The 27,239-nt window shown below is 55.6% G+C and overlaps 1 protein-coding gene across 2 annotated transcripts; it reads right to left on the bottom strand.

The window, feature by feature from the left end:
- Positions 1–234: 234 nt before the first annotated feature.
- KCNC4 (potassium voltage-gated channel subfamily C member 4) lies at positions 235–27,239 on the bottom strand. Of its 2 annotated transcripts, none has more exons than XM_056511298.1 (5): positions 26,935–27,239; positions 24,618–25,364; positions 18,705–19,641; positions 15,937–16,098; positions 235–4,012 (listed from the first exon to the last, which is right to left on the bottom strand). In XM_056511298.1, exons 1-5 carry the CDS (start codon positions 27,085–27,087, stop codon positions 3,951–3,953), a joined length of 2,061 nt encoding a protein of 686 aa, XP_056367273.1. In that variant the 5' UTR covers positions 27,088–27,239; the 3' UTR covers positions 235–3,950. The 2 variants fall into 2 exon arrangements, with proteins under 2 accessions (XP_056367273.1, XP_056367274.1); XM_056511299.1 differs by lacking the exon at positions 26,935–27,239 and adding an exon at positions 26,114–26,164.

Raw genomic sequence — 27,239 nt, forward strand, 5'->3', positions numbered from 1 at the left:
GGATTCAGGTTCAGCTCCATCCCCCGGGGGATGCAGGGCTCAGCACCACTCTGACCCTCCTGATCAGCCAACCCAGCACCCAGCATTGACTCTGTTATAAATGAGAAATAAAATGTCTCGATATTCAGCAAAATTTAGATTTTAATTTAGATTTTAGATTTAGATTGCTTTATTTTTATACAGACACAGCAATGCAGCGCTGGGAAACATGAGGGGTCACCGCCCACGCCACACTCTGTCAAACTTTGGTTTGCAGCTTCTCTTTATAGTCTGGTCTCTCCTTGTAATTAATAATTTTTGCGTTTTTTGCTGTCATAATTTTGCCAGGCAAGCAGTGTTGGCTGAAATAAATATCCATGTAATTTCTCTGGGAGTCAGCCTCATAGATAACCATCTGGTCTTGGTAGATAAAACCAGCAGAAATTGGGAAGTTCTGGTCTGTGTAGATAGGCAGCATTGATTGAACAAAGGCAGGAAGTCTGAGCTTGCAAAATCTATCAGGCTATCAGAAAGTCTTGTTGTGCAAACTGGTATTAGAGACAACTTATTTAGAAAACATAATGTTCATAACAGGGGGATTTAAAACAGAGTGATTTAATCAGATATTTTCCTTTATCCAGGTCCATGCCTCACCTAAGTGTTCTGGTTTATACAAACTCCCAAACTTCTGTGATTAACACGAATCTTTTATCAATTATCACAATCCCATGATCAATCCATGGCCATGGCACAGCTGGCAGCACCCTGGGGCTCTCCTGAGGACTCTGCAGCTGCAGAGGGAACTGAACCTCTTGGAGGGACAGGCTCTCTCCTCTTCTCTTCTCTTCTATTCTCTCTCTTCTCTCTTCTCTCTTCTCTCTTCTCTCTTCTCTCTCCTCTCTTCTCTCTCCTCTCTTCTCTCTCCTCTCTCTCCTCTCTGTAATTGCTCTTTGGCCTCCAGCCACCAATTGCTCACATTTGGGAATGTTTTCTTTCCAGTCTCATGCTGCTTTTCAGTTCCCTCGCTGGTTTTACCCATCCCAGGCTCTTCCCCCACCACCAGTCCCAGATAAAAGAGCCCCAAGTTCTCCATTGGAGGTGTCAGCTGCAGCCCCAGCTGGTGGCAGTGGGGATTTGGAGCACCCACACTTGTGCCAGGTCTCTGGTTCTCTCGCTGGGTTTTGGAGGGTGCAGCCCCAAAAGGGTGGGAAATGTTCCCTGTGGAGTCAGCAGTGAGGTCAGGGTGGCCCACACAGCCCGGCAGGACTGTCCACCCCACCCTGGTGCTCCCCCTGAGAGCCCAGGGTGGCCCTGGTGACCCAGCAGGGCTGGGTTCTGTCTGTCCCCTCTGTCCCCAGGGTGGGCAGAGCCAGGGTCAGCTCTGGGCGGCCTTTGTCCACCCCAGGGATGTCACAGGGATGTCACAGGGATGTCACAGGGATGTCACAGGGATGTCACAGGGGTCATTCAGCCCTGGGATTTCCAGTGTGGGCTCCGCTCCAAGCTCTGTGAGAAAGCAAAGAGCTCAGCCACAGCATGGAATCCCAGAATGGTTTGGGTGGGAAGGGACATTAAAATCCATCCAGTCCCAGCCCTGCCACAGGCAGGGACACCTCCCTCTGTCCCAGGCTGCTCCCAGCCCCATCTAAGCTGTCCTGGGACACTTGCAGGGATCCAGGGGCAGCCACAGCTGCTCTGGGCACCCTGTGCCAGCCCTGCCCACCCTCACAGGGAACAATTCCTTCCCAACACCAAACTCAAATTTCCCATTTTTGGCTTCAAGCCATTCCCCCTTGTCCTCTCACTCCAATTCCTTCAGAACTGTCCTCCTCTGTAGACCCTCCAGACCCTGGAAGGTGCTCTGGGGTCACCACACAACCTTCTCTTCTCCAGGCTGAGCAGCCCCAACAATCCTGTCCTGTCTCCATAGGGGAGGTGCTCCAGTTCCTTTTAATGCTGGGGGCACCAGAGCTGGATGCAGCATTGCTGGGGGTGTGTTGGGTTAATGGGACCAGAAATGTGGATTCTGTCCCATCTGTTAACCCAGCTGGGGCAGTGCCCCTGATCTCCTGGCACACATTATCTGCCCATGGGCCAGCTTTAAACCAGCTGGGCAATCATCTTTATCTTCCCACAGCCCATCCTCCCTCCAGGAGATATCTCCTGTTCATGGCCACTGAGTCCCAGGGCATGACTGATAAAATTCCATCATCCCACTGGGAGATGCTCCAGCCAGGGGAGGAGCCAAGCCTTTCCTACCCAGATAAAAACTGAGATTTGGAACACCAGAGCAGCCTCTGCCACTGGATCCCAGAGGAAAGCCAGACCTTTCCACATCATCCCTGGAGCTTCAGAGGAAACTGCACCTTCTCCAGGAGCACTGCTCCAGCTGAACCACATCTGCCCCTGCAGGAGGATGCAGCCACCATTGAATGGGACTGTGCCAACACCCTGACTGACTGACGGGTGTCAGCTTGGATTCTGACTCTGGCAGGGCTGGGATTGTTCTGTGTAATACTGCATTTCTATTCGAATTTTCCTAGTAAAGAACTGTTATTCCTAATTCCCATATCTTTGCCTGAGAGCCCCTTAATTTCAAGATTATAATAATTTGGAGGGAGAGGGTTTACATTCTTCATTTCAAAGAGAAGGTTCTGCCTTTATTGCAGACACCTGTCCTTCACACCCGGACAGCAGAGCAGGGAGGAAGAATCACCTCCCTCAAGGCAATGCCATGGCCAGAACCCCCCACTCCTCCTGCCAGGGACAGGGCTGGGCAGGACTCTGGGCAGGCAGAGAAAGGAGGCAAAGAACCAGGGGAGGCAGGAGGGGTCTGGAGCTGACTCAGCTCGTGGATGTGTTTATTGAACTCTACAGGTGGGACAGGCATGCGGACAGGACAGACTGGAGTATTGCCTTGGTCACAGAGACATGGACAGCGTTAGAGGGACCCTGACCCCCCCAGGCCCGCGGGACCCCCACACCTCCCTCTCCTGCTGCTCCCCATCCCCATCCCTGCCCCCCGAGCACCCCACTCATCCCCCTGTGCCCGTGGGGGAGCGACGGTGGCTCCTGCAGTGGAGTTTGGCAGCCCAGAGAAGGTTCCGGTGGCCGTGTGACCACGGAGGGGTCGGAGCACGGCGCAGAGATGTCCTGGTGAGCAGCTGGATCTCCAGAGCTGGAGGGTGAGGTGCAGCCAAAAGCGTGGGCGAGGGGAGGGGCAGCCCAGGGGTGCTGGGGCAGCGTGGCCGTGGCAGGGCTGGCACCAGGAAGGGGATGGGGCTGTCCCCAAGCTCCCTGCCAGCCTGGGGCACCTCTCAGGGGGTCCCAGCTGCCAGCCCCACCCCGGGCATGGAGCTGGAGCTTTGGGGGAAGAGAGCTCCTGGGGAAGAGCATCCCTTGGCCTTGGGGGGAGCATCCCTGGGGGAATGCATGTCCCAGCCCTGGGGGAGCATCCCTGGGCTTTGGGGGAGCATCCCTGGAGGAATGCATGTCCCAGCCCTGGGGGAGCATCCCTGGGCCTTGGGGGAGCATCCCTGGGCTTTGGGGGAGCATCCCTTGGCCCTGGGGGAACATCCCCTTTGGGAGGAGCATCCCTCAGCCTTGGGATGAGCATCTCCCTTGAAAAGAGCACCCCATGGCTTGAGGGGAGCATCCCTGGGGGAATGCATGTCCCAGCCTTGGAAAAAGCATCCCTGGGCTTTGGGGGAGCATCCCTGGGCTTTGGGGGGAGCATCCCTCAGCCTTGGGATGAGCATCTCCCTTGGGAAAAGCATCCCTTGGCCTTGGAAGGAGCATCCCTGGGCTCTGGGGGAGCATCCCCAGGTTTTAGGGGGAGCATCCCTGCAGGAATGCATCCTTTATCTTTAGGAAGAGCATCCCTTGGCCCCAGGGAGAGCATCCTTCCACCCTGGGGAGAGCATCCCTGGGGACACACATCCCTCCCAGGGTGCTGCTGCATCCAGCTGGGCTCAGGAGAAGGTGACCACCTCACCCTGGGGGTAACTGGAAGCGAGGGTGTCCTGGCAGGAATCTGCAATTAAAGACATAAATAATGTTTAATAAACATTAAACATGGCATCAGATATTTGGTTCCATGAGCTATGTGGGGAGAAAAGGGAGAGGGAGAGGCACACTGAGCTTCCAGGGGACCCCAGCTCAGCAGAAAACAGAGTAAGCACCACGTGAAGTGGCCTTTTCCAGAGGGATGAAATGCTGATGATGCGTCTGTAAGCCAGGGAAAAATGGTTTTTAAAAAAATGGTGGCAGAGATGGAGACTTGGGAAATGATTCTCCAGGAGAAACCACACATGGAATTGGTGATTTTGAGTGTATAAATGAAAAACAGGGCAAAAACATCACCCTCACCATCCCTCCCAGAAAGCTGCTCGTGCCCAAAACTTCCCAGATGTCCCAAAGCCAAGCCTGGTGCATTAATCCCTCAGTGTTTTTTCCTCTCTCCCTCTCATTTGTTATCATTGAATTAATTATCATTGATTGGAGCTCTGAGTCACCCCACTGCCCCTCCCCGTGTGCCAGGGCTCGGTTTGCAGACACGGGGCTGTCAGGCAGGGAGACAGATCCTGATCCACCCCAAAAAACGTGGAATTCTGCTTTGAACCTCACCCCCAGCTCCTGCTCAGCAGTCTGACCCAGCTGCCTCCCCTGCAGACCCAACACAGCTCCCAAAACTTCTCCTTTTCCACAAAATAAAGATCTTGTTCTCAGGTATGGAGGTTTTCAAACCTCACATCCCATAAAAACCCCCAGGGATTCAAGGAACTTCCTCTGAGCTGGCAGGAGAGCTCCCCACCTCTGGGTCTGGGGACCCAACAAGATCCCCCTGCAGCAATTTGGGGACCAGCAGTGCCCAAACACACGACAGCTGCTGAAAACCACCCAGCTCTCAGCTCAGGCAGCTAAAAGCTCCTGGCAGGGCTTGTCCTGCTAGAAACATTCCCCAGCAGGTCGATTGATTTACCAGGGGCACGACTTGGCTTTCAGCTGCCTCTCCTCCCTGCTCAAAGCCATTTTGTGTGTTAGCTCGAGCCCTGCTGCCCGCAGCCTCCAGGGACCTGCCTTGGAAAGCAGCTCCCAGCCCGGGAAAAAAAATTAGCACGACTAAAAATAAATAACAACAGCCCGGATTTTAATTTTTTTTTTTGTCCCCCAGACAAAGGCACCATGAGAAAGCAGCTCTGTCTTGGCTCTGCTCACCCTCATGGCCCCTCAGTGAGGTGCAGCCCCTTCCTCAAGCTGATTTTTGGGTGCAGTTCTGCCACCAACCTCCACAGGGCTGCTCTGGGAAGGGCAGGAGGCACAGCCTGGCACCACCCAGCTCCAAACACCCTCCAGGTTTTGTTTGCTGTGCTGTGCCCAGAGCCATCACCCCCAAATTTCCCAGTTCACCCAGTCCCTCCCTGTGAGCATCTCCTCAGCTGCTGCTTCACACCCAGCTGGGCCAGCACCACCTTTGGGTCAGCCCCAAATGTCTGGGCAGCCCTGAGGAGCAGAGTTTGGGGGTGCTGGTTCTGGAGCCAGACCCCCCAGCTGATCCCCCAGTGGGATTCTGCCCCACTCAGGTAAGACCTCACCTGCAGAGCTCACCTGGAGAAGAGAAGGCTCTGGGGAGACCTCAGAGCCACTTCCAGAGCATAAAGGGGCTCCAGGAGAGCTGGGGAGGGATTTTGGGGAAGGGGGAATGGCTCCCACTGCCAAGGGCAGGGCTGGATGGGATACTGGGCAGGAATTGTTCCTCCAGGGTGGGGAGACCCAGTGGCTGCTCCATCCCTGGAAGTGTCCAAGGCCAGGCTGGACAAGGTTTGGAGCATTTTGGGACAGTGGAAATTGTTCCCTGCCCATGGCAGGGGCTGCAGTGGGATGAAATTTAAATTCCCTTCCTACCCAAACAATTCCCTGACTCTGTGATTGCTTTTTCCCAGGCACCAGGACGTCTCACATTCCCTGTCCCACACAGAATCCTTCCTGAGCCTCCATGGGCACCACTCAGGATCAGTTGCCCGGGTGGAGGTGAGGAAGGAGCAGACTGGGAGCTGGGAGGCTCCTATTTATAAATAAACTGCTCCTATTTTGCATCTGCCTCTGCTCCCCCTGTTCCTCAGCACGGGCAAGCCATGGGCTTGCTATTTATTTTCTGTTTTCCTTTATTGTCATCAAATAAGCAGCGAGGATTTTTCCTGGCAGAGCTGGGGAAGCCAGGAACAGGCTCCTTCTGGGTAGAGCAATTACTCTCTTGACATCTTCACCTCCCTCCCGGCTGCCTGACAGGCCTTTCTATTTTCTCAGCTCTCTCAGGCATCTCCTGAGAAACAGAGCAGTTGTTGCAACAATAAAAATTAATACTTTGCAAGCAACCCTGGATCGTGGAGCAGCCTCCACGCAGTGCTGGACTCTGAGTCTTCCAGAGGGAAAGAGAAGGAAGGAGCTGAGCTGGAGGGGAACTGCTCCCAAATCTGCCCTGGTTTGGCTCCTTGCACAGGGATGGGTGGTCCCAGGGCTGGATCCTTGTCCCAGAGTGGGCAGACACAGGCAGAGCAGTGCCAGGACCTCAGCAGGGCAGCCCTGTGTCCCCCAGCACCTCTGGGGTGCTCCAGGCCAGGCTGGACAGAGCTGGGAGCCCCCTGGCCTGGCAGAAGCTGTCCCTGCTCATGGCCCTTCCAACCCAAACCTTTCCATGATTCCACAACCTCTGCTCCCATTCCCAGTGCTGAGCACCACAGGACAAAGGCTCTGTGTGCTCCCACCCTGCCCAGCACCCTGTGCCACACTGAGGGACAGTTCCTGCACCACAGCCAGTGCTCATCCCTGGATCCCTGCTCAGCCCTGCCAGCAGTGAGCCCCAGGACAGCATCCCAAACCCAGGGAACCCAGCACAGCCATCCCAAACCCAGAGAACCCAGAACACCCCAAACCCAGAGAACCCAGAACATCCCAAACCCAGAGAACCCAGAACATCCCAAACCCAGAGACCCCAGCACAGCCATCCCAAACCCAGGGAACCCAGAACAGCCATCCCAAACCCAGAGAACCCAGAACATCCCATCCCAAACCCAGGGAACCCAGAACAGCCATCCCAAACCCAGAGAACCCAGAACAGCCATCCCAGGGAACCCAGGACATCCCAAACCCAGGGAACCCAGAACAGCCACCCCAAACCCAGAGAACCCAGAACATCCCATCCCAGGGAACTCAGAACAGCCACCCCAAACCCAGAGAACCCAGAACAGCCACCCAATCCCAAACCCAGGGAACTCAGAACAGCCATCCCAAACCCAGGGAACCCAGAACAGCCACCCCAAACCCAGGGAACCCAGAACATCCCATCCCATCCCATCCCATCCCATCCCATCCCATCCCATCCCATCCCATCCCATCCCATCCCATCCCATCCCATCCCATCCCATCCCACCCCACCCCATTCCCCTCTGCCATGCCCCCACAGCCACTGCACACCCCTTGATGTTATTTTTTTTTTTTTTAATGCCATTTTAGGGCCTGTTCAGGGGCAGTTGGACTCCTGTGGATTTACACAGCTCCTCAGGAATAAATCCAGCTTGGATTTCTCTCGGTGCCTTCAGCTGGGCTGGAGCCCTGAACACAGATAAGCCCTGTGAGGATATTCAGGGGAAGTATTGAATATTCCTGCTCTATTCTTATCCCATTCTCCAGGCAGCCAATTCTGGACACTGTTTGAGATAAAAACCTGGGCTCCAGAGATATTTACAGGTCTGCTCTGATCCACTACAGCTCCTCCTCTAATCTTACCCAGGGATCAACCCGTGCTGATTCGCCCCCAAAACCAACCCAGACCCCACCTAAAAATAACAACAAGCTGTTTTCTCCCTGCTGCATCCCCCAAATCCCGCTCAGGAGAAGGCAGGGAGGAAGAGGGAGAAGATGCAATGGGTTTTTGGTGCCTCCCACTGAAATCCCTCCATCTCCCTTTCGGGGCTGGGCTGTTTTAGAGGAGCTTTTTGCACATTAGTCATCCCTTCTCCAGGGTTGCATAACGCCCCAGCTAAAAATTGCATCCTGCTGGCAGCTCCTGCCCAACCCTCCTTGCTCTGGTGGGGATGAGATTTGGGGGTTCCACCAAAGGGTTTCCACCCCAAACAACCACTCTGGCATTGGGGTGAGCTGCTCTGGGGGGCTGAGGGGGGAAATCAAGGATGGGATCTCTCTGGGTTTAATCCTCCACCTCCAAGAGACTCAAACCCCAAAGTTTGAGCATCTTGATCTGATTCTTCTGCAAGAGAAATTTCATCCCCAAAGTCAGCACATGACCTGGGATAAATCATTTATGATCCAAAGACCACTGAAGTCATGGAGGGTGACCCTTCCCAGGCAGGAATTCCAATATTCCAGCTCTCCTGTTTCCAGAGAGAGCCAGAGAAGGACCTGCACGGTGCTGCTGCACCATGGTCATGGAATTTTGGGTGATTCCTGAGCCTGCCCCTCTGCTGTGGGAATGCACAACTCCAGAAATCCAAGGGATGCAGCTGCACCCAAAAAAACTCAGCTGTGAGGGATGGATCAGCACCAGGATGGATGTAACTCACCCCAATTTCTTCCCAAAATCCACAAAAATTCTGCCTCCAGCACCAGGTCTATGCAGTGCTCAGCTCCTGTCATCCATCCCCGAGATCCAGCCCAAGGCACAAAGTTTTTCATGGGAAGGAAGGAAAGGAAAAGGAAAAGGAAAAGGAAAAGGAAAAGGAAAAGGAAAAGGAAAGGAAAGGAAAGGAAAGGAAAGGAAAGGAAAGGAAAGGAAAGGAAAGGAAAGGAAAGGAAAGGAAAGGAAAGGAAAGGAAAGGAAAGGAAAGGAAAGGAAAGGAAAGGAAAGGAAAGGAAAGGAAAGGAAAGGAAAGGAAAGGAAAGGAAAGGAAAGGAAAGGAAAGGAAAGGAAAGGAAAGGAGGAAGGAAGAGAAGGAAAGGAAGAGAAGGAAGGAAGGAAGGAAGGAAGGAAGGAAGGAAGGAAGGAAGGAAGGAAGGAAGGAAGGAAGGAAGGAAGGAAGGAAGGAAGGAAGGAAGGAAGGAAGGAAGGAAGGAAGGAAGGAAAGGAAGGAAGGAAAATAATCCATCCCAGCTTCTTTCAGGTGCAGGGACATGGAATCACAGACTTAAAGCTGGAAAAAACCTCCAAGATCACCAAGTCCAGCCTTGCCCCACAGACATCCTCCCTCTGCATTCCCTGAGCCCTGCTCCAGTCTGGCCATGAAGGAGGGGAAGGATCTGACCCCAGGAAAGCTGTTGGGGCTCTTTGCTTTTTAAACACACCAAATCTAAACTCTCCTCCCCAGAAAAGTCCTGGGCTCCAGCCCTGAGTTGCTCAGAGTGAGGAAAGAGGCCAAGACACCCCAAGGCAGCCCCTTGCAGCCAGCCAGGATCCAAACCCCTGCAGGGAGGCTGAGCTGAGCTGAGCTGAGCCAGAGTCAGGGGCTGAAGGGTTTGTTCCAGGTCAGGGGGACACCTGAGATCGTCCAGAATCATCCCAAAAACTGAGAAAAACCAGCAGTGCACGGGGAGCTGGACTCTGCAGCCTCAGCTCAAACCCAGCCCCCATCCCATGGGAATGTTCTGCCCCACCTCCATCCTGAGCAAGGATTCATCCCCATCTATTTCAGCATCATTTTGCCTCAAATCTGTCTCTGCCCCTCTCCCCAACACCAGCAGAGCTTTCTCAAGGACCTTCATTCCTGCTCCCATCCCTTCCCATGGGATCATCCACGTCTATCATCCCTCTCTGTGCTCCCTGCACCTCTCCCAGGGCCCTCCATGGGATCTCAGGGCTGCTTCCCAAAGCCCTCAGGCCCATCCCTGAGCTTGGAAGGAGCAGCAGCCACAAACTGGGAAAGAACAAGCAAGATTTAGGCAGAAAAAGGCACAAAACAAGAGGGGAAGCACTGCTGGGCAGGGAATAGAGGTTTATTCATCTGCTGCCTCCAGAAACTTCAGGCTAGTTTAAAGAAAAAAATAAAAAAACAAAATAAAACCTAAAAATATATGAATTCAGCCATTTCCAGCACAATGAGATATAATTTTATGAGTCAACTCGTCCTTCTTGTGTTTCCACCACCCTTTAGCCCAGCACAAATGGCCCACGGGAGGCAGGGCTCGACACCAGAGGAATTGCAGGGTTTATTTAGGATGAATAATGTCTCAAGGAGGGGAAAAGAACCCCAACACCTACTCCAGGGACAGGAGACAAGGTCAGTGGAGATGTCACAGGTCCTGGGGCAGCTGGGGAGGCTCAGAACCAGCTCCTGGGGGATGGAGATGTCCCATCAGTGGAGAGGCAGCGTGGAGAAAACAGAGAGGTTAAAGCCCTGAGGCCCTGAAGCCCCTGAGGCTGAACTTTGTAGATAACAGTAATTAATTTTTTATGCAAAACTGATCAGTCTCTAAGACAATGCCTCCATTAATTTTATTGTTAGTTGAGCCTCCTGTGTTGGGTTGGTGTGACCAGAAATGTGGATTCTGTCCCCATCTGCTGCAGCCGGGTGGGGCAGTGCCCCTGATCTCCTGGCACACATTATCTGCTCATGGGCCATCTTTAAACCAGCTGGGCAATCATCTTTATCTTCCCACAGCCCATCCTCCCTCCAGGAGATATCTCCTGTTCATGGCCACTGAGTCCCAGGGCATGACTGATAAAATTCCATCATCCCACTGGGAGATGCTCCAGCCAGGGGAGGAGCCAAGCCTTTCCTACCCAGATAAAAACTGAGATTTGGAACACCAGAGCAGCCTTTGCCACTGGATTCCAGAGGAAAACCAGACCTTTCCACATCATCCCTGGAGCTTCAGAGGAAACTGCACCTTCTCCAGGAGCACTGCTCCAGCTGAACCACATCTGCCCCTGCAGGAGGATGCAGCCACCATTGAATGGGACTGTGCCAACACCCTGACTGACTGACGGGTGTCAGCTTGGATTCTGACTCTGGCAGGGTTGGGATTGTTCTGTGTAATACTGCATTTCTATTTGAATTTTCCTAGTAAAGAACTGTTATTCCTAATTCCCCTATCATTGCCTGAGAACTCCTTAATTTCAAAATGATAATAATCATTTGGAGGAGGGGGTTTACATTCTCCATTTCAAAGAGAAGCTTCTGCCTTTATTGGCAGCCACCTGTCCTTCACACCAGGACACCTCCTCATCTTAAACTAATTTATGGAGGATTTCCCTTAATTTTCAAAGCACTGTGGGAAAACCAAAACCTGGCAGCAGGAGCAGCAGAGGCAATGCAGTGCTGGTGTGAGGAGGGCACTGGTGGCCAAAGCTCACAGGTCTCTGCAGGTGAGAACACTCCCCTGGCAGCTTCTCTGTGGAGCAGAAACAAAGCTGGGAATGGGCTGAGCAGAGAGAGAGTCCAAACCTGGCCTGGTGATGGTCTGGGCATCAAGCTTCCTGCCCAGGGCTCGGGGAGCTGAGAGCTCCTCACACCCTGAGCAACTCCCTAAAAAATTCAGGAAGGGGTTTCTGAGCTCCCCTGGGTCCTCCAGAGCTCCCCACTCCTGCACAGCAGCCACATCCAGGACTCAGAGCCACCAGTGAGACCAAACTGCTCTTGTAGAGTGCTGGGGTTTGTTTCCCAAATTGCTCTGAACGAGGAGTGAGCCTGGGGATTTTGTGGGCTGGAGCAGACGGGGAAAAGCAGCAGAACTCAAACAAATCTGGGATTTGGAAGGAGTGATTCCCCCAGCTCTGGTTTTTACACCCCTGGAGCAGCAAGCTGCTGCTGACACCTTTCTGTGTGGAAAGGAGCAGGTAGACTTGCTCATTATTTTCCATAAGAAATTGCATTAAAGAGCAAATATTTCTATTTCTTTAAGCATGGAGACCCTTCACACTCCCCCAAAGAGCCAGGAATTTCTCCAGCTTTTATTGAAAAAGCAACAGCCAGAGGAAATGTTCTTGCAGGTCAAAAGCCACTTCTCCTGCTGGAAAGACACAAAGTCTTTGCACTGAAAATTGAATTTTTAAGTCCACAAAGCACCACTGCTAAGGATGAGTCTGTTCCCTGGATCTGCTGCCAAAATATGGAAAATTAATGATGCTCCCAGCTGCGATGAGCCCAGTGTCCCTGTGCCTGCATCATCCCTGGGAGCACCTGGCTGAGCAAACCCAGCCCAGGCAGCAGCAGCGCCAGGGACAGCAGGACCACGGGAGGGGGAGCAGAGGGAGGAGCTGCCGACAGAAAAACAAGGTGATGGATGGTCCCCGGGGCAGCGCCAGGCTGGGAGCCCCTCCCTGTGTCCCACCCAGGAGCTCCTGGCACAGCTTTGGGCTCTGCTTTGCTGGTCCGGGCTTGGATCAGCTTGAAATCAACCCTAGAATGGCTCAGGATCTAATCTCAGGTCTCAAATGCAGGTTTTAGCCAAACCACCCTTGGTTGCCACAGGGGGACAGCTCGTGTTTGGGTGATAACAGCCACAGCTGCCTTGGGGTGCAGGGGCACAACGACCCTTCCTGGGGCAGCAGGGTGGGGTTAGAGCCTCCAGAACCCATCCCAGCCCCACAAAACCCTGGGAGGGGTTAGAAACCAGCTCACCAGCTCACAGCAGAGCAGCCACAGCATCAGCAGGGAGGGTGCTGAGACAGGAGCATCCCCTGGAAAAGGCTCTGCAAACCTGGGGGTTGTCCCCTTTTGACATTTTGTCCCCAGCCCCAGCAGCCAGCGGGGATCCTCCAACCCCTCCCCACCTCAGTTTTGGGAAACAAACCCCAGCACTCTACAAGAGCAGTTTGGTCTCACTGGTGGCTCTGAGTCCTGGATGTGGCTGCTGTGCAGGAGTGGGGAGCTCTGGAGGACCCAGGGGAGCTCAGAAACCCCTTCCTGAATTTTTTAGGGAGTTGCTCAGGGTGTGAGGAGCTCTCAGCTCCCCGAGCCCTGGGCAGGAAGCTTGATGCCCAGACCATCACCAGGCCTGGTCTGGACTCTCTCTCTGCTCAGCCCACTCCCAGCTTTGTTTCTGCTCCACAGAGAAGCTGCCAGGGGAGTGTTCTCACCTGCAGAGACCTGTGAGCTTTGGCCACCAGTGCCCTCCTCACACCAGCACTGCATTGCCTCTGCTGCTCCTGCTGCCAGCTTTTGGTTTTGTTTTTTCCCACAGTGCTTTGAAAATTAAGAGAAATGATGTTTTTGGGGATGGCTGGGAGCAGCCAGCAATGCTGGTGGGGTTTAGGGGGGTGGTCTTTGCCTCTCACTCCCAACTCTGAATGGAAAAGGATTCAAACAGGCACAGAAATCACACTGCTCACTCTGAGTGAGTCTCAAGCATCACATTTTGGGACAGAACTTCATAAAGATGTTTGATTTCCCCAGGGACCCTCTGCAGTGGGACATCAGGGGGAAGGAAAGGAGGGAGGGAGGATTCCAGGAAGGAGGGAAGGAAGTCCAGCTCTTCATTCTCTCCATCCGTTTATCCCAAGGCAGAGAGCAAAGTGATGCTACAGGAGCAAGAAACACATTCCACAGAGGAATCCACAGCTCAGCCTGCTCCAGGCTCAGGTCCAAGGGCAGGAGCAGCTCTTCCCTCTGAGCTGCCCCAACAAGACCAACTGCTGGAGCTGGGGTTAAACCTCAGTGGATGCTGAGATCTGCAGCCTGTTCCCAAAGCAGCTCCCTCCCCTGATTTCCACAGCCTGCACAGACACCAGTACCTGTCCCAGGATCTGACAGATGGCCAGCAGAGAGTCGGGCTCAGAACCAAGCTCATCTCAATTTGCAGAGCTGCCAACATCCCAGTACCAGAACAAACAGCCTCAGCAGGAGATAAATCAAGCCCAGGGGAGGAGGTGCCTCTGCAGCTCCCAGTGGGTTTTGGCTGGAGGCTCCTTTGCTCCCTGGTCACCTTGGTCACCTCTGGTCACTCTGGTCACCCCTGACCATCCTGGAGCACTCCACTCAGCCAGCCCTGGCTCCCAGGACAGCCTCCCACCCATCTATCCCACAGCCTGAGCAGGACACAGGTACTGAGGTTCCCTCTTCCCAAAAGCAACTGGAGCATCACTGGAGCCCCTCCAGCTTTCTCCAGGTGCAACTTCATCCCAGCAACACGGGGATGAGTGACCCGTGCACATCTTCTGTTTTAAAATTCTGGAATTGGCAGGGAAAACACCAGAACACCCCAAGAACAATCACCACAGTGCCTTGCAAAGAGCTGCTGCAAGGACAGAAATCTCCTGGTGATGGGATTTGGGAGTGAGTGAAAGCAGCTCTGGATCTCTTAGAGCTGCTCCACTTCTCCTGGCTTCAGTGGGACCAGATTGAAATGCTTTGGCTGAAGCCTGACTTCAGCATTTTCTAAGCAGGAAGATCAGTGCTGGCTTTCATCCCTCTCCTCCATCCTTTCCAGTTCAGCATTCCAGTCTGGAGTGGGGCTAAACCTCTCTCCCCTCTCCACATTAACAGGCAGTAAGAAAAGAGACCAACTTCACAGGAAAAGGCACTTCCAGGGAAAAGACATCAGGCATTCCAAGCAGATATCTGATGGTTCCCAAGGATGAGCAAAGCTTTTCCTCTCTGTCCTCCTTCCGAGGCTGAGCAGCAATGCCAGAGGGAATCCTTGATTTCCCAGGAGAAAACAACCAATTCACTTCTACTGCTGACAAATGTGATTGTCCCAAACCCCTCCCTGCATCCCAGCTGGTCTGTGCCATCCCAAGCAGTCCCAAAGTGACAAACCCTTGAGGCTCTCCAAAGCACCAGCAGGTTTTGGGGAGCAGCTCAGAGAGCAGCACATCCCCCCTCCTGCCTGGTCCCAGGGGCTCCCTGTGAGGCATCACTTGGTTCCAGGGAGGTGGAAGCAGGTCAGCTCTGCAGCATCCCACAGCACCCTGGGCACACAGAGCACTGCACAGCTGGAAATCTGAGCTGTGCCCTGAGACCCACCCCAGCAATCAAGGGTGCAGCTGGATTTTGGGGTGCTGAATTTACCCCACCTGGGGCTGGAGTGCTGGGAGACAGCAGAGAAATCTGGGACCAGGTTGAAGATTTTGTTTTGTCATGGGAAGAAGGGTTTTGTGTTTTCCTGACTCATCTCCCCCTCAGCTTCCCATGGAAAGCCTCAACACTTAGCACAGCTCCTGTTCCAAACCCAGAGGAGCCTTTCTGGCACCCAGAGCTGCTGGCAAGGCAGCACCTGACAGATCACAGCTCCCCACGCTGCACCCACGAGAGCCGCCGCAGGGGAGAGCAAGGGAAGAGCTCTGGATTCTTTTTTCCCTACTGAAAACCTTTTGGTCACCTTCTGTCACAACCTCACCATGTCCCCAGGAGAGATGTCCCACTCACACCAGCCAGACATGAGTGGTTGAACCCCAGGGAGAGGAGCTGGAGGGGCAGAGGTTGGAGCAATCTGTCCCCAGGGAGGGCAGAGCAGCCAGCACAGGGTCACAGACCCCAAATGGGGGAGAAAAAAACAAAATGTGGAGCCAGCACAGGGTCAGAGACCCCAAATGGGGGAGAAAACAACAAAATGTGGCGCCAGCACAGAGTCACAGACCCTAAATGGGGGAGAAAAAAAACAAAATGTGGAGCCAGTGCAGGATCACAGACCCCAAATGGAGGAGAAAAACACAAAATGTGGAGCCAGCACAGGGTCAGAGACCCTAAATGAAGGAGAAAAAAACAAAATGTGGAGCCAGCACAGGGCCACAGATTCCAAATGGAAGAGAAAAAATCAAAATGTGGAGCCAGCACAGAGTCAGAGACCCCAAATGGAGGAGAAAAAACAAAATGTGGAGCCAGCACAGGGTCAGAGACCCCAAATGGGAGAGGAGAAAACAAAATGTGGAGCCAGCACAGAGGGATGTGTTGTGGTGAGGCAGGTGGAGGGGCAGACGCGGGTTTGGGGAGCAGAGAACAGCCAGGCAGGCGGGTGGAGATGGCCCCAGCCAAACCCAGGCTCCAGCTCTCCCTGCAGCTGCTGTACCTTTCTGGATGCCCCCATCAGCTGCACAGAAATCCCCCGAGGGCAGCAGGAAGCAGGGGGAGGGTTTCTGGCTCCGGTCGCTGGAGCGGCGCCGCGGCTCCGGGGACGGCGGCTGCTCCTCGTCCGGCAGCGCCACGTTGGCATCGCCGTTCTGCTGGGAGCCTGCAGGGACAGGGACACAGCTGGGACTCACTGGGGTCACCAGCACTGAGCTCTGAGCCACCTCACTGCCCTCCAGTGTGCCAGGATGGATGGATGGATGGATGGATGGATGGATGGAGCCTGCAGGGACAGGGACACAGCTGGGACTCACTGGGGTCACTCACTGAGGAGCTCTGAGCCACCTCACTGCCCTCCAGTGGATGGATGATGGATGGATGGTGGATGATGGGTGATGGATGGATGATGGATGGATGGATGGATGGATGATGGATGATGGATGGATGGATGGATGGATGATGGATGATGGATGGATGGATGGATGGATGGATGGATGGATGGATGATGGATGGATGATAGATGGATGATGGATGGATGGATGGATGGATGGATGGATGATGGATGGATGGATGATGGATGGATGGATGGATGGATGGATGGATGGATGGATGGATGGATGATGGATGGATGGATGATAGATGGATGATGGATGGATGGATGGATGGATGATGGATGATGGATGGATGGATGGATGGATGGATGATGGATGGATGGATGGATGGATGGATGGATGATGGATGGATGGATGGATGGATGATGGATGGATGATGGGTGGATGGATGGATGGATGGAGCCTGCAGGGACAGGGACACAGCTGGGATTCACTGGGGTCACCAGCACTGAGGAGCTCTGAGCCACCTCACTGCCCTCCAGTGGATGGATGGATGGATGGGTGGATGATGGATGGATGGATGGATGGATGGATGATGGATGGATGATGGATGGATGGATGGATAGATGATGGATGGATGGATGGATGGATGATGGATGGATGGATGATGGATGGATGATGGATGGATGATGGATGGATGGATGCATGGATGGATGGATGGATGGATGGATGATGGATGATGGATGGATGGATGGATGGATGGATGGATGGATGGATGGATGGAGGCTGTCAGGCAGGGAGACAGATCCTGATCCACTCCAAAAAACATGGAATTCTGCTTTAAACCTCACCCCCAGCTCCTGCTCAGCAGTCTGACCCAGCTGCCTCCCCTGCTGACCCAACACAGCTCCCAAAACTTCTCCTTTTCCACAAAATAAAGGTCTCGTTCTCCATGAGCATCACTGCACAGCTCAGGTATGGAGGTTTTCAAACCTCACATCCCATAAAACCCCCAGGGATTCAAGGAGCTTCCACCCTGAGCTGGCAGGAGAGCTCCCCACCTCTGAAAACAAAATGGTTTGGAGACTCAAACCCATGGCAAACAACTGGCAAACCCATGGGAGGAAGTGCTCAGGGTGGCCAGAAGGGGTTTGAACGTGCAAGGAAGCAGGAGAGCAGGTTGCAGAGGGTGCAGAGCAGCACCCAGCAGCTCAGGTGCTGATCCCAGCCTGGACACACTCACTTAGAGCAGCCAGGGCAGCAGGACCAGGACAGAGAGAATTCCAAGCAGATCTGGCCCTGCTGAGGGTTATAAAACCTGCATGAAGCCAAAGCTGGGGATGCAACACCCCAGGTTTTTGAGATCCACCCACCTAATTGGAGGGAATTAGCTCTCCAAAATTCACACTGCTGAGGAACGGGCTGCTCGGGGTGGTGGGAAGTGCTAATTTATGTCCCCTGGCTCCCTGGGCTGGTGGTGAGAGGATGCTTTGCCACGTGAGGGCCTGGCCTGAGCTCCTGGCTCTGGCAGCTCCTGCTGCCAGGGCTCCTGGGGCAGATGGGGTTCACAGGCATGTGGGAAAAGGGGATTTATAAAGGAAAAGAGCTGTTTGGGGCACCCAAATGGGAGCAGGGAAAGGCCCATCACTATTAAACACGTGGCCAGATGTGCAGCTGCCCAGGGCTGACCTCAGTGCTGGTGCAGGACTCAGCCCCAGCGTGGTGCCCCCTGTCCCAGACACCCTGGGGTGCCACTGGCAGCAAACCAAGACAAAGGGGCAGAGCAGCCATGGCCAGCACTGACAGAGGGCAGGGCTTGCACAGACCCCCAGAGTCAGCCCAAGGGATGGTCCCCACAGCTGGGGCTGTGCCTTCTCCTGATCCAAAGGAAACACTGGCCAGACCCCAAACTTCAGCTCAGTGCATGAGATGAACAAAAAGAAATATCCAGGGGAAGGTTTTGCTCAGGATTTGGTGCAGCAGGGCAGGGATTCTGTCTGCCAGCAGATGAATGAGGAGGTGGGGTCCAGCCCCAGGAAATGTTCCTGGATTTATCAGTTTTGGTGAAGGTTGCCCTGATTCATGGTGGGAGGAAGAATCTGTCCCAAGGACAGGACCAGGCTAAATGGGAGCAGGGCGAGCGGCCTCACCTCTGTCACTGTGAGGGGGAGGTGGCAGGGAGGGACACCTTGACCCCACCATGGTCTGTGCCATCAGAGGGAAGGATGAGACCTTTGGGAAAGCAGGATGTGGCCTTTCCCCCTGCCTGGGTCGGGATTTGACCTGCAGTGCCCCAACACCCTCCTGAGGGGCCCAAGGTCTCACCCACCAGGAGCAGGATGTGTCCTGCACCATCCCCAGGGACCTGGGGACACAGGACACCAAACCCACTGCCCTGAGGGCTCCCCCTCCCTCAGCCCCACCTTTGGGGTCTCACCTGACCGCTTCCGCTCAGGTGCCCCCTCCTCTACTGCCAGAGGGCAGGTGTCGCTCTGGGTGCTGTTCCTGGGCGAGTTCTCCCCGGATTTGCCGTAGGTGGGGGAGTCCAGGGGCGCAGGACGGGGTATATGCTTTTTCTTCTTCTTTGGCAGCTTCTGCTTGGCCATGGCCAGCGAATAGTACATCCCAAAGTTGTTGACGATGACGGGCACGGGCATGGCGATGGTCAGCACCCCAGCCAGGGCGCACAGGGCGCCCACCACCATCCCTGACCACGTTTTGGGGTACATGTCACCGTACCCCAGCGTGGTCATGGTGACGACAGCCCACCAGAACCCGATGGGGATGTTCTTAAAGTGAGTGTGGTCGCTGCCGGTGGGGTCGGACGTCTTGGCGCCGATGCGCTCGGCGTAGTAGATCATGGTGGCGAAAATCAAGACGCCCAGGGCCAGGAAGATGACGAGCAGCAGGAACTCGTTGGTGCTGGCGCGCAGCGTGTGGCCCAGCACGCGCAGCCCCACGAAGTGCCGCGTCAGCTTGAAGATGCGCAGGATGCGCACGAAGCGCACCACGCGCAGGAAGCCCAGCACGTCCCGCGCGGCCTTGGAGGACAAACCGCTGAGCCCCACCTCCAGGTAGAAGGGCAGGATGGCCACGAAGTCAATGATGTTGAGGAGGTTTTTGACGAAGAGGAGCTTGTCCGGGCAGCAGACGACGCGGACCAGGAACTCGAGGGTGAACCAGAGCACGCAGACGCCCTCGATGTAGGTGAGGACGGGCTCCGTCTCCACCTTGCGCGTCAGCAGCACCCGCGTGGTGTTGCCCACCACCAGCGTCTCCGTCACGTTGACGTCGATGTTGAAGGCCTCGTGTGTCTCCAGGCAGAAGGTCGTGATGGAGACCAGGATGAAGAAAAGCGAGGCGAAAGCGACCACCTGCGAAAGGCGGAATTGGGGCGGGCGTGGGGCAGCCTCTCCTGCCCGGAGGAAAACACTCCAGGTGCTGCCCCAGGCCTGTGCTGATACTGAGCACTGGACAGTCTAAGCCATGTCTGAGCAAGTCCAGGCCGTGCTCTATATCATATGCACCAGCCAAACTATTTCTTTTTTTTTTTAATTTTTAGCTGTTTTTATCCATATTTTGCTGTCTAGTTGTTTTTCTCCATATTTCGCTCTTTCTTAGTTGTTTTTCTGTGCATATCTTACTTTAAACCAATGTTTATAACAAGTGCATAAAATAAACCATTCTTAAGTGTTTTTCTGCGACTTGTTAAGACCCTTCAAAGCAGCTAAAACATAAATTGTGCTAAATCGAGAAAAAAAAACGCTAAAAAACAGAATACCAAAATAAAAAACCCAAAATAAAAGTAAGCAGCAAAGTTCTAGACAGCAACCAATCATTGTACCTAAAGAGCTCGTGCAAAGCACGTGGACAAAATAAAAACACCAATCAAAAAATGCACAATGACGTGGACAGTAGTCTTAAAATGTATAATTAAAGCTAAAAAGTAAACAGTAAATGAGCTTCTGCATAATCATATTAATTTACTGCCCAAAAATCCTATTTTTCCCACACAGACCAAGAATGAGGAGGGATCCCTGGATCTCTCCCATGAGCTGACAGCAAACCTCAGAGCCTGGAGCTGTCAGTCCAGGACCTTTCTCCAAGTGCTGGGACCTGTACAGGAGAAGGTTGCTGGGCTCCAGCTGTGCCTGCAGATGTGCCAGGAATGGCAGTGCTGGGGATGAGGGGGAACTGGGAAAAGGGAATTTTGACGGGACAAATTCAAAGAGCTTTCCTTCACATCCATCCCTCCAGGTGCCAGGGTCACACTGCTCACAGCCATCCTGTCACCCCTCCCTGGGGTCAGTGGTGGGTGATGTGCCCACAGAGGGTCCAGGACTGGGGGCAGGACGAGGAGAGGAGCAGGCAGAGCTCAGCTGTTCACCCAGATGTTCCCATTTCTCTGCTGTGCCCAAGCACTGTCCCCTCCATGTCACCTCCTCCCTTCTCCTCGCCTGGGGTGTGAGTGAGGAGGGGCTGGCAGCGCTGGAAGTCACAGCTGTGTCACTGCTCCCTCATGGAGACCCCCATTACCTGGAGCATCTCTTCCAAGAGCCACTTCCCCCTCCAAAAAAAAAAAACATTCAGAGCAGAAAAACTCTTGTTCTACCTTCCTCCAGCACAAAACCCAGGTGCTTTCACCTCCCCAGGAGCAGGTCCTGCTGCAGCCCCTCTGCTGCACCTGCAGCAAGCAGGATGTGACCCTTTGCTGTCACAGCCACCCCAGCAGCTGCTCCTGGCAGAGCTGCACCGAGGGCTGCTCCGGGATGCTGGGCTGGAGTGAATCAGCAGCAGAGACAGCCTGAGTCACGCTGGAGCAGCACCAGCCCCGAGGCTGCCAGGAGCATCCCAGAGGGGAGACCCCGAGGGGGGCTGCACAGAGAGCTGGGGGTGAGGTTTAAATCAGGCACGGAATGATGGAGAAACCTCTGGAAGGTGATTCTGCTGCCCAGTGAGAGATTCCTGCTTGGGGGTGGAATGAGAGGCTGCTCACCCTCCATCAAACCCTTTGGACCACACGTGGGGATTCAGCTCTGAAGGCTCATCAGTTGTTTGTGATTTGGGAAACAAATCCAGCAAAACTGGGATCTTAAAGCAAGGCCAGCTTAGCCAGACAAGTGTCTCTACACAGTGGTGGCACAGCCAAAATAATCCTCTTTTCAGCTGAGGGCTGAGTCACGTTCCTGAGCTTCCCTGCATGGGGATCTTGGGAAAACCTGAAGAGTAAAAATTTAGACTTAAAGCAAAGTAGACAGAAAAAAAATCACCCAGGAAGGGAGTGAGGCCATGCAAACACTTGAGTAATGAAGGAGCCCTGCTGCTGGGTGTGAGGTGAGACCTGATTTAGCCCAAGGAGCAAAATCAGCCTTTAAAAATAGAAGAGTTGGGTTCACAACCAGTGCCAACCATCGTGTCCCCCCAGAGCGCTGCCCCAGTTCTGTGGCTGACCCAAGATGTCTCACCTCAGCTTCAGGCTCTGCTCCAAACTCAAGTTCTTTTCCAAAAATATCCTTAAAATAAAATAAAATCTATCTGTAAGCACAGTACTACCAGTACACACCAGAGCTCCCACCAAAGAAATCCTCCAGAACCTCTTGGTGTCCTACACAACCTTGACCTGCACTCAACAGCTCCCAAAAATTCCACCACCCTACAGAGGGTCACTAGCCTGAAAATTGCCATGAAAGTGAGGTCAGGACTCTCCAAACTGGGCTGCAAAGGGAGAAAATAATAAGGAGCTGCAAGAAGAATTTGGACATAGAAAATCACAGCCAGAGCAGTTTCCCATGGAGGGGAAAAGTGTTAAACTCCAGCTGGGACAGCAGTTGCACCAGGGGCCAAATATTCCCTGAATGGATAGGATTGAGGAGCCAGGGATTAAATATTCTCTGAGAGGATTGGATTGAAGAGCCAGGGAACAAATATTCCCTGAGAGAACTGGATTGAGGAACCAGGGATTAAATATTCCCTGAGTGAAACTGGATTGAGGAGCCAGGGATTAAATATTCCCTGAGTGAAATTGGATTGAGGAGCCAGGGATTAAATATTCCCTGAGAGGACTGGATTGAGGAGCCAGGGATTAAATATTCCCTGAGTGAAATTGGATTGAGGGGCCAGGGATTAAATATTCCCTGAGAGGACTGGATTGAGGGGCCAGGGACCCCATGGCCATCGGTGGTGCACAGAAAAGAGGCTGAAACATGGGAGAGATTTCTCAGCATGTGCTCACACAGATTCCAGCTCAGGAGGAGAAGAGCTGGAGGGAGGGAAAGATGGAAATAACAAGGAGCCAACTGAGCCAGGGCCCGAGGGGCTGCTCCATGGAGAGGAGGAGCCAGGACCAGAGAAATTCTGCTCCTGAGACTCTTAGTCACGGCTGCCACACAGAGAGGGAGAGTTTACATGGGCAGCCTGGGACTGCTGCTCCCCGAGGTTTGGCAACACGTTGTTCAGCTGCTCCAGCACATTCCAGAGCCAGCAGCACTGGCAAGAGAGGGGGAGACCCCAAAGTGAAGAAATCCCAACCACCACAAACCTCACCCACCACGAAAACCAGGGCAGCACCAGGGATGTTGTGCCCACAGAGGTGCTCATGGATCCTGCAGCACCCCAGGGCTGGGTGGGGAGCCCAGCAGGAGCTGGGTGCACTCACTGGGCTGGCTATGGCTCTGTGCCTCAGTTTCTCCTCTTGCCAGAGCAGTTCTTCTAAGCTATGGCAAAACTATACCGGTATTTTTTCCTGTTGCCTCTGGAAGTTGATGGTTCCCATGGCACTGCTGAGCTGAACATTTATCTAGAGCAGTGAGAAGGAAGCAGAGAGATCCCAGTACAAACTGGTCCCACTCCAGCTCCAGCTGAGCCTCAAGCACAACCATCTCTGCTCCCTCCAATACATTCCTCCTGCTGAAGCCTTCCAAGAGCAGCTCTGCACACAGGAAAAGCAGAACCAAATGACACCAGGGGGGAAAAAATGACTTGAATTATTGTGCTTGGGTTTATTTTTAATTTTGTTTAATTTTTTTACTTGGAGCTTTACACCACTCAGAGCATCTCTCCAAGGTGAAAAGCCCTCAGAGATGGGCAAAGGAGGGGGCCCCCTTTTAAAATGGGTTCAGCTCTTGCTGCCTGAGCATTCTGTGTGTGTGTGTTGCTCTAACATTTGCTGCAAAAACACCTCCTTGCCAAACTGACCCCTGCCCCGCGTGCTGCTCGTGGGTGTGAAATGCCTGCAGAATTTCTTACCATCCATGGGGCTTTTTTACAGCTCTAAATGCATCCAGCATGCATCTCGATCCCAACTGCCTGCCTGTGTGTGAGGCTGGGCGTGCCCGGGGCTGGGGGTCGGTGGGCAGCGCTTGGGGGATGATCCACGAGGAGCTGGCACAGGAGACACGGACAGAGCTGGAGCTGCAGACACGCCTGGTTTGGGGGGACACGTCCCGGGGGTCGGGACTGCTGCGAGCCCAGGGAGGGTCTGTGGGGTGGGATGAGCTCACACAGCACCGGAGCCACCTCGGGGAGGGGCTGTGGGGCGGTCCTGGTGGGGACAGGGGACACGGGGTGTCCTTTGGGGCTGCTCTTCCTGCACGGGAGGAGCTTGGGGACAACCACGAGGATCCTGTTTGCTGCAGGAGCTGATCTCCCAGCCCTGACTCCACTCCTCACCTGGTAAATGTGGGTTTTGGCAGCATCCAACCCCCAGCTCTGATGTCCACTCCACACCTGGTAAATGTGGGTTTTGACAGGATCCGACCCCCAGCCCTGACTTCACTCCACACCTGGTGAATGTGGGTTTTGGCAGGATCTGACCTCCAGCCCTGACCTGCACTCCTCACCTGGTAAATGTGGGTTTTGACAGGATCCGACCTCCAGCCCTGACTCCTCACCTGGTAAATGTGGGTTTTGGCAGGATCTGACCTCCAGCCCTGACTCCACACCTGGTAAACGTGGGTTTTGGCATCGTGCAGCCCAGCAAGAGGAACCCAAACATCCTCTCCTGGAGCATCCTGACGCTGTGCCAGGAGTCAGCCCTGCCAAGGACAATCCCTCATCTCCGCGTGCCCAGGAGGTGCCCGGGGAGCACTCGAGGGCACAGAGGGGACAAGGACTGTGCTCGCCCCCAGCTCCAGCCCAGATGTGCTGTGCTGGGAGGCGACTGGGAGGCGATGGAAGAGGTGTCCTGTAGGATGGGAGATGGCTCAGGCGCCCCACACCTGAGGGGGACAGTTATGGGGGTCTCATGTAACCCGTGAGGAAAGCCAGTCTCGCCCTGGGGGATGGGGAGGTGAGGACACAGCCCCAGCACGGCCCCATCCCTCCTCCCCACCGCCGCCATTCGGGACCTTACCCTGGCCGCCTTGGACGAGTAGGGATCCTCAAAGAGCGCCCACATCCTGGGCTGCCAGTTCCGGCAGCAGCCCCCTCCTCCAGCAGCGCCCGCTGCCCCTGGGGGTCTGTCATCCATGCCCAGGCGCTGGAGGGCCATCTCCCTCCCCGCTTCCTCTTCGGGCTCCTCTCCCGCAGCCCCTCCGCCGGGCTCGGGGCTCTCGAAGATGTCCAGGGCCTCCTCGGCGTCGCGGTGCTGCCGGTAGGTCATCCAGCAGCAGGGCTCCACGTCGGTCTCGTCGATGCCCCAGTAGGTGAGCTCCTCCTCGAAGAGGGGCCCGCAGATGTCCGCGGGGCAGTGCAGCTTCCCGGTGCGGTAGTAGTTGAGCACGTAGGAGAAGATCCCCGGGTGGCGGTCGAAGAAGAACTCGTTGCTTTTCCCATCAAAGTCAAAGTTGCTCTGGGCGTCGGGGTCGGCCAGCCAGGCCAGGCGGGTGCCCGGCAGAGTCCGCAGCGTGCTTTTGTAGGTCTCATGCCGGGTGCCCCCTACATTGATGGTGATCTTGTCCGACTCTTCCCCTTTGCCCATCTCTTCCTTCAGGCATGTTTTGGAGGGTGGTTTGTTCCCAGACTTGCGTCCACGGTAGGAGGAGACACACACCGAGCTGATCATAGATTTCGGTGGATGGGAGATGCCCACAGCGTGCTCCCTTCCTCGGGGCGAGGAGCTGGGGGTCGGCGGAGGCGGGAGAGGAGCACGGAGATGGGACTGGGGAGGGGAAAAGGGGGGGGCTCAGGCTGGGCTCCGGCCTCGGGGGGAGCAAGCTGGAGCCGCGCCGGACACCGCTGGCTGCTGGGGGACAGCAGGGGAGGCTGCAACCTCCACCCCCTCCAAAGCCACCCCCCCCAAAATAAAACCGCCCTAAACCGGGAGCCAGCCCAGCCCTGCCGGGCAGCAACAAGTGCGGGATGGAGGGGGCCGGGGGGGGCTGCGGGCCCGGCCGGGGGGGCGCTGGGGAAGGGCTGGGGGGATGCTGAGCCCGGCCGGGCGCTGTGTCCCCCCCGCTCCGGTACCTGCAGCGCCAGGCGCGGGGGGGCCCCGCCGCCCGCCCCTCCCGCTCCGGCGGCTCCGCGCTCCCTCCGTCCCCCCGGGCCGGGCTCGGCTCTTCCCCGCTTCCCGGCGGAGAGAAGGGGCGATGGATGCGCCCTGCCCGCCTCCCCTCCCGCCGTCCCTCCCCGGGGGGGGCCTGTTGCGCCCCGCGGGGCTCGGCGGGGATTTATAGGGCGGGCAGCGAGCGGTGGGGTTACGGGAACCCCCAGCACGGGGGGACCCCCGCCCCAGCGCCCAGCCCCGCAGCCCGCCCGGAGCCCCCCCGCTGCCCTCCCTCTCATCCCCGCATCCATCCCTCCCTCCCTCCCTCCATCCTCCCATCCCTCCATCCATCCCTTCATCCCCTCCACCCCCAGCCCAGCCCTCCGCCCACCCCCGGCTCCCCCGCACCCCCGGCAGCCGCTCACCTCCCCGCGGTGCCGCCGAGGGTCTCGGGGGGTCGGTGTCAGCGAGCAGCGAGCCCCGGACACCCCAGCTCCTGTTCGCGCCGGAGGGGAAATGCAGCCCAGAGCTGCCTGCGGATCTGGAGCCAGCTCTTGGCAGAGGCTCCCGCAGATCCCATCCCTCCCTGGCTCGCAATGCCTCGCTCACCGAGAGGTCAGCGGGGACCGACCCCGGGCCCGGCGGGGAGCTGGGGGGCTGCACCCAGAGCTGACCCCCCTTCCCTCCCACCGCCCTCCCCGAGCGTCTCTCCGCCCTGTTTCTGCTCCTGCGTGTGCGATGCCCCTTTCCCGCAGCGGCTGCCGGGGCTCGGGGTACAAACCCCCCCCCCAGCCCCCGGGTCCTTCCCCTCCGCGCCACTCCCTGGGGGGCTCCGAGCCCCCGCGATGCTCAGCCCCAGCTCCTGCGGCTGGGGAGGAGGTGAGGAGCCCCGGGCCAAGGCTGTCACCCCGGTGAAGACCTGAGGGACTCATCCTGCCGGCACTGTTTACTGGTGCTGCTGCACCGAGGGGCTGGGGGACGTTTTGGGGTCACAGGAGGGATCCAAGCCCAGCACGGGGCTGTTCTTGGGGTGGGGGGTCTCACCCAGGAGGGTCAGCACTTGGATAAGGGAGTTCTTGGTGCAGGGCAAGGGGATGTGGAGTGGGGGCTGCATTGTCACCCTGCCCGGACCCCTCCTCACCCCCTGCCCAGCTCTGTCCCCTCAAAATCCAGGGTGGGGGGGGCATGGAGGGAACGCTCCACCCAAGAAAACCCACGAGGCACGAGAGCCACGCTCGAATCTTACCACCAAGAAAAACCTGCTCCAGCTGGGACTGCAACTCCACAGCGTCCAGGGCCGGATCCTGGCCGAGCTCCACACCCAAAGCACCCGGAGCTGCACCAGCGGGAGAGCCTGGAGCCCGAGGGAAAACCGAGCTGGAAAAATCGAGCCTTGCATCACCGGCCAGGCATCGCAGCTTAGCTCCTCATCGTCGTAATGCGAGTTTGGCCCGGAGGAAGGAATGCTGCGACCTGATGCTAATATTTTATCTGTCGACTTTCATCCCGCCAGGAAGAGCTCCGTGCACCCGAGCGCGGCCGTTCCTGGGT

Source organism: Oenanthe melanoleuca, chromosome 26, assembly GCF_029582105.1.
Source record: "Oenanthe melanoleuca isolate GR-GAL-2019-014 chromosome 26, OMel1.0, whole genome shotgun sequence".
In the NCBI taxonomy this organism is placed as follows: Eukaryota; Metazoa; Chordata; class Aves; order Passeriformes; family Muscicapidae; genus Oenanthe; species Oenanthe melanoleuca.

Coding starts and splice junctions, on each gene's coding strand:
- KCNC4 (XM_056511298.1), bottom strand. CDS start 27,087: ATGCAAGGCTCGATTTTTCCAGCTCGGTTTTCCCTCGGGCTCCAGGCT. Junction 19,642..24,617: donor ACTCGTCCAAGGCGGCCAGG/GTAAGGTCCCGA, acceptor CGCCTTTCGCAG/GTGGTCGCTTTCGCCTCGCT. Junction 4,013..15,936: donor TGATGGGGGCATCCAGAAAG/GTACAGCAGCTG, acceptor CTTTAATTGCAG/ATTCCTGCCAGGACACCCTC.